At 28.4% G+C, this 7,582-nt stretch overlaps 1 protein-coding gene across 1 annotated transcript; it reads left to right on the top strand.

Annotated features, from left to right (window-relative positions):
- The first annotated feature begins 313 nt into the window (after positions 1 to 313).
- Positions 314 to 904, top strand: LOC124937837. The gene has a single exon (XM_047478165.1). The coding sequence runs from the start codon at positions 314 to 316 to the stop codon at positions 902 to 904; it is 591 nt and encodes a 196-aa protein (XP_047334121.1).
- The last annotated feature ends 6,678 nt before the right edge of the window (positions 905 to 7,582 follow it).

Below are 7,582 nucleotides of genomic sequence, written 5' to 3'. Positions count from 1 at the left end.
ATTAACGTTAATGAGTGAGATCACTAGTTTTATATAAAGAGAAAAATACTAATACAGGTATTGACTATTGAAAGAATTAATTATAATAAGAATAGAAATAGAAATATTATTGAAAATAACAAAAAAAATTTTTTTAGTCAAATCAATATGTATTAACATTTTTGATATATTAAAAACCCATATCTAAGAATGGTTTACATATCTACAAAAATACTAACTTAAGAATTGAATTCCTATATAAACAATCACTAACTTAAGTTTCATTCTAACACGTTTTAAAAGAAATTCAAATATCTTGTAACTTTATAAAAGAATGAGTAGGGGAAAAGTTAAACTCGCATTCATTGAGAATGCCAATGCAAGACAAGCAGCCTTAACTAAGAAGGCGGCGGTGATTTCCAAGATGGCAGCTCAACTTGAAATTCTTTGTAGTGTGAGTATTTTGTATGCCTTTTATAATATTAATGATGTTGAGCCAACTGAAGCATTTCCATCTCTTAAGGCTGTGAAAGATTGTATGTCTTATGTCATGAACATGCCTATTATCGAACGCACTCAAAAGGCAACAACTCAGGACGTCTACCTTTATGAAATGATAACTAGAAAATCCGTCAAATTACAACATTTGAAGGAAAAGAACAACCGATCTGAGGGTCTTGAACTTTTACGCAAAGTTTTTGAAGGTAATATTGATTTTAATCAAATTGAACAGCAAACTCTTTACTGCACGAATCAAGTCATATTTGAAAAGATTGAAGAGATTAATAAACACCAATCCCAAAACATGAGTAATCCTCTCAATCACAACGATGGAGCCTCAGATGATGCTAGATTCCAAGTTCTCGACCCAACACCGGATGGACCTAGTAATAATAATGGAGCTAGTCCTTCTAGACGTGGCTGAAGTTGGGGATATCCATACTTTTAGTTCTATTATGGAGATGTTTTCACTCATTGATTTTTATTTGTATGTGATAAACTATATATTATGTCATAATTTTATTCAAATATTTATGATTATCGTTGTTTCTTTATTTCTTATTTTAAGTTGTTGTAATTACTTAAGTATTGGTCAGTGAACAACTCTTTTTTATAATATCTAAGCTCAATTGGTTATGTTTTTTAAAATTTATGTTATTTCTAACGCGTTCTAATATTAAATTATTTGTTGTACGTTATTTTTATATAAAAATGCATTGAATGCATATATATATATATATAATTTATATTGTTAGTTAAAAGTTGCTAAAGATTAAATACGTACAAGTGAAATAAGAGTGTATCAAACTTTTCAGAAAACACAAAATAAATTAACGTTCTTTAATTTGTAATACAAAGATAAAGGGGTTGGTTCACAGCCAAATATGATGAATGTTATTTTTCAACAATAAGAAGTAGCTAAAACATTTTGATATAAAGTTATTTTTACTAATAAAAACATAAATGTCAATTATGTACAAAATTTGTGTTGGTAACAGTTAACTAATCCTTACATAGTCATATATATAATCAATTGAATCGGCACTTTAATATTGGATTTGATCACTCAAATTTGTTTCCAGGGTAATAGTTTTTTGAGAAAAAGGTTGGAATTTGAGAAACCTTAGCGATAAAGTTGGAAGCTTCTCATCATAGTGTATAATTGACAGTTTGATACTTAAGAAAGTTAGCAATAATTATTGCTTAAAATTGATACTAGTATAAGTCTAAAACAAGGTTAGTCTAACAATAATTATTGCTTAAAATTGGGAGAATATACTACTTAATTATATATATATTTAGACTAACATGATTTCAAACTTATCCTATTATCCTAAATTTCTTATGTGCCAAATTGTTTCTTCGACAATTTGTTGAGTCAAATGTCTATATCTTTGTCGACTAAAGTTCACAAATTTGAATGCTTTGTAAATATGATTATGATTTGATTTCAACTACACCTTGAAAACAATTCCACGTGATGTAAAACCTATATCATCTCATATCTTATTCTCCATATATTTCTTATTTTGTCTTATAATCCTCAATATGCTTTACTTTTTTATTTTAACTGTTAACCAAGATAGTCTAGTGGTAAATTTTGTTTTAAGGGACCAAAATATCAAGAGTTCAATTTCAACTGGAAATATTTAGAAGTTTGATCGGAAGCGGGGTCATGGATGTATAGTGTCATGCTTGTTAATTTGATTCGTTCCAATCTCATGTAGCTAAATAAATAGTTGTTTTAATTCTCGATAGAACCTAATACTAAAATTTATGAATCTATTCATGCATGTTTAGTAAGAAAAAAATTAATTTGAACTTACTGTTGTTGCGGAAGATGATTCACCATAGCCAAATCAAGTCTGAAATAGGTCAATTAGAACAGATCTAGTAACTCCTTCCTCAACAGCATTGGGCGGATGTCCGACTTTACCGATTTATACATAGCTATTATCATTCTTAAAACGTTACTGCAACCTACCAGTCACCGTCATAAAGCGTCATTGTGTGGTGACTCGTTTCTTCCGTCACGAGCTCGAACTTCGTCTACCTGGTGTTGCAATTATCTTATTGTGAAAGGGACGTCGATTAGAGTTGAATAAAACATTAACACCCAATAAATTAGATAATAAGTAGCAACACATGTAACTTAATTTTATTACCTAGATGCTCGTGATAAGTCGAAGATAAATGTGGAGCTAGACGAAGAAAGTGATGCGGAGGCGGAGAGGTGATTTGTATGACAAAAATAAATTCTTAAGTTATAGTAATTGTGTTTAGGGTTTAAGTTTATATTGATTAAATTATAATTATTATTTCGTACTAAAATAAATTATCTCAAGATAAAAAAAAAAAACTAATGCTATGTACAACTATATAAAACCCTATTTTTGGTATTAACCAACAACAATAATATTAAGAAATTATCTTTATTGGTACCTCATTAAAGTGTTATTCATTTTGTCTTACATTTCTTTAGTTATTATTAAATTTTATGTCAATAAATCATTATTTCAATATCTTATTATTGAATTTAGCCTAACATTTTTTTACAATCTATATTTTTTAAGTTGTAAATTAATATGTTTATGATAAATATAAAACAATAAAAATATTTTGAGAACGCCTATTTTTAAAAATCTCGATGTCATTGTCAATAGTCAAAGTTTAAATTAGGAGTAATTCTTATTTTTTTGATAAAAGATTTTCTTTAAAATCATAATTCATATTATGTTATAGAGTTTTTAGTTTCATTTGTACTGATATAATAGTGTATTTTTTTTTTTGTTTAATTTGATATAATTTTTTTTTATTAAATTGACTGCATAATCTTTTCCAATCAAATAATAAAATTTGAAATTATCCCAAAATAATATGATGATAAACTATTTAATTAATTACAAAATATATATTAAAACATTTTTAATATACAAAATAAAAATTGTGTAAAAAATACATATCTAATACTATTATTTCTCATAGTATTAATTTTATGTAATCATTAAAGAGAGTATCATATTTTATAAGTTTTTTCTTATTGACCCCATTTCTATAATTGTATTATTTAGAATAATAAATTAATATACTATCTATTATTTTTTTTAAACAAATTGAAGAAGAAAAAACTCACTAAAACCAATAATTTTGAAGTTTTGATAAATTTAATACAATTAGCACTGAAACTCACAAAATTTAAAATTAAAACAAATAAATCTTATAAATTTACAAACCCGGCATAGACGAACGAACCTCAGGGCTGAAGGTGGGCTTAAGCGCACCCCAAGCTTATCATATTTTTTTATATTTTTTTATTTATTGATAGGAGCTCAGTAATGGTCAGGCCAAGCAATAAGTATGCATAAATCCATACATTAAAGAGAAACTCACAAACATCCTATAATTTACAAATTCTTTTTTACTTTTGTTATTTTTTTATTTATTTTCTCTTTTCTCTAAATATATATATCAACTTATTAAATTAAATATTTATATTTAAATTCTTAACTGAAGTAAAGTTGAGATTTTGAAGGTCTTTGAAGAAAATATAAAGTTATTATTTGAGATATTTTTTTTATTAGATTAAGATGAAATTTAAACCAAATTGTATAAACAAATTATTATTTTTTATATAGACGATGTTTTAAGTGGTCAACGAATAGATACATATTTTTATTTTTATAAAATTTATGTATATTTGAGACAAATATGATTACTTTTATCTCATAATTTCTATTTTATAAAATTTATGTATAAATACATAACCTACTTATTTATAAATTTAAAAGTGTTACAAATTTTTATTTTTATTTTTATTTTTATCTTTCATATTTTATTTTTATTTTTATTTTAGTACATGAGTTTATCCTTTATAATTTTCATATAAGGTATATCTTTAAGTATTATAAGAGGGTAAGTTTCATTTTACAAAATTTTAATGAAAGTTATATTAGTTAATTACCTACTCGTATGTGACAATTTTAAATTTAATTATCTTAATTTACATTTTTTTTTTCATTTTTTAAAGTCAATACCGTTTTTCTTCATTTTATTTTTCAAACCCACCCTAAATATAATTCGGGTCCATGTGTAAGAAACAGTAAATTTTGCTTTGATTTAAAATTATACTTGCAATGTTTTTACTTATTTCAGCTATCTTAATCAAAATAAATAGAACTTATTCTAGAAGTAAATCCTCCTATGAATAACATTAAATAACTAATATCAAATTATATTGATAATATTAATTATAATATATGCTAGTAAAATATTAATCTTAATATCGTTTTAATTTATGGGTGTTTAAAAATAAAGGAAAATATTGTTATCTTATTATAAACATTTAAGTAAGTATATTTTTTTTTGTTGCTTAACAAATTCTTGTAATCTTTATTCTTCTAATATCTGAATTTGTATTAGAATTATTTTAAATATTACTTAATAAAGGTAGATTTAATTATTTTTTAAAGTGATATCATCACGATATTGATGATTAGTTCGCGATTGTTTTAATAAACAATTTAGTACTTGAATTTTTAGACTATAACAATATATTATTTTTGTAACCTAGGAAAACCTTTTTTCCGAAAAAGCTTGATGTTTGAGAAATTTCAATATCGGTTTACATGTCAGAATTCTTTTTTTTAAATAAAACATTATTTAAAAATATTTATAAGAAAATCTTGACCTTTTCAAATTAATTATAAAAATAATTAATTAAAGATCAAATTTCAAATAATCTTTCAAATTTTAATAATCAAATTAAAATTTTATTTTTAGAAATATGTATTTAAATTAATTAAAAATAATTAATTTAAAAGTATTTATTTGACAGTGAGTCGTCAATTGATTTACAGTTTAAAATCAATAAAATTATACGTATACAAACTTATTTGTAACTAGAGTTTCTTTTTGGTTCGTAGTTTGGTGATACTCGGGAAAGGAATTTCGCGATTCATCCTCCGTGCCCATTTTTAAAAATGTCTCTACTTAAAAAAATTTGGATTTGGAAAATTGGTTGTATAATGTTTTATTTTAACAAATTATTCTTTCAAGACTAGTCATGCACATGTTTCTGTGTATTTAAAATTGTAACAACAATATTTAAATGTTGGTACATGTAGTTGATGGTTGATTAGGAAGGGATGTACTTGAAGAACACTAGTTTTAAAGGCATTATAGTTTAAAAATAAATCACAAACGAGCCCTTATCAAAATAGTTTTTATGAAAATGTTCCAAAAATATTTTGAAATCATTTTTATTTTTTTGCAATTTTTAGAAAATGGTTTAGGATCCCAAAATCATAAAAATATTTTGGAATTAAAAAATGAAACCAAGAAGACCCTAGGATCGGTGTCCTCGATCTTATATGCGATTTTATTGATCAACGCTAAAAGCCCACACTTCTAGGTCGGAATCCCCTCAGTCGAGGTTCGGGATTTTCGGTCGGGGTGTTAATACATCTAGGTCGAGGAGCGAGAATCCTCAGTTGGGGTGTTAAAGTCCTCGACCGGGGTGCTAAAGTACATCGGTCGAGGTTTAGGAATTCTCGATCGGGTGTGAAAATTCTCGGTCCTAAGTCATTGGTCGAGGTTTAGGTGTTTCAATCATTGCAAATCGAGAATCATTTTTAGCGTGGAACGATCGTGGTTGTCACTTTGCCGTAGGATAGGAGCGAATCGTCGAATCTCCTTTCGGCCAAGACCGGTCGCACACCTAGCGTAGGTCGCACTCCCCTCTTCATCCATTGATTATGGGTACAGTGTATGGCTTCGGTCTGGGCTTTATGCCACACCACGAGGTGCGGGTCGGTTTCTGTTGAATTAGTAGTTAGTCTGGTGGAAGCTGTACTAGCTACGGTCTGATTCAAAGGAATTTAGTCTTGTTCGTGACTGAATTTCTAATCTCAAACCCTTGTTTAGATGTAGTTAGAATTCTAAATGTGTCTATTGAGCCAACACTTTACTGTAGAGCTCACCACTTTATTGTTGCTTTGTAGATCAATCCTCTTTATAAGTTGATTTATCATTTGGCTGGTAATGAACCCTTCTAGCGTTGTAACACGGGAAAATGGAGCCCTACTGTCTCGGTCTATTGATCCGAAGAAGCTATCAAAGGAACCAACGACCTGCAGTAAGACCGGGAGAGACCAAAGATCACTCAAATCAATTAACAATCATGGAAATCGATCCCTTTTGTCAAGGATGGAGTTCTGCAAATGGAAGATAATTGCTCTATTGATTTTAAGACAAATCCTCTTCCGGGTATGATTTCTAACCCACATGATGTAGATTATTATGTGAATAGTTGCACCGGGGATGCATCCATCATTCATGAGCATGAGCATGTTAGAAAAGACAAGATTACCTTTACTAGGAATGTTAAAACTAGAACTAGGTCAGATACAATTTTAATTTATGTAATCTATAAAAAAATTCTTGAGATTAGCTACACAGGTTGAGTCATTAGAGTCTAAGGTTGATACTCTGGACCAAAATGACTTATTTGTGAAAAATTCAGTCTTGAAATCGAATCTTATTGAAACTGAGGTTAATCGGGTCCAAAAAATGGAAGAAACCGTTAATCAGGATACCGGGTGCATATCCTTCGGTCATCTGGCTATATCGGGTCAGATGATATAGAGATCTCAGGGAATGATGCTAGATTAAAAATTTTGGGGACTGATGTAGGGTCATGTCTGTCGGGTCCTAGTTCTATCGGTCTTATACTGAATTCAGGTAAGAATGGTTTAGATGTTATTGCTGAGTTATGTGCAGTGGAAAAAGCTGAAAAAGGGTCTGTGGGTGTTGAAACTGATGGAAAACTGATGAGTGTTAATGATGGGTCAAAAGTTGAGGGTCCATGTTCTTATAGTTTATTGCGCATAATTTTGATGCAGGTTCGTGTCTTCCGGGTCCTAATTCTATAGGTCTAATATTGGATTCATGTTGGGAAGGAACGGGTGCTAATGTTGAGTCAGGGGGAAAGTAAATTTGAATAAGGGTCGGTTACTTCTGAATCTGATGAGAATCTGACATGGAGATACAATTTACTTGGTCCTTCGATCATACAGTCAACCAGATGCATATCTGATGAATAATC

Source organism: Impatiens glandulifera, chromosome 5 (genome assembly GCF_907164915.1).
Source record: "Impatiens glandulifera chromosome 5, dImpGla2.1, whole genome shotgun sequence".
Lineage (NCBI taxonomy): Eukaryota > Viridiplantae > Streptophyta > Magnoliopsida > Ericales > Balsaminaceae > Impatiens > Impatiens glandulifera.
This window is presented reverse-complemented; position numbering and strand designations above follow the sequence as displayed.

Excerpts from the sequence above, each read along its gene's own strand:
- LOC124937837 (XM_047478165.1), top strand. The coding sequence starts at position 314 with ATGAGTAGGGGAAAAGTTAAACTCGCATTCATTGAGAATGCCAATGCA.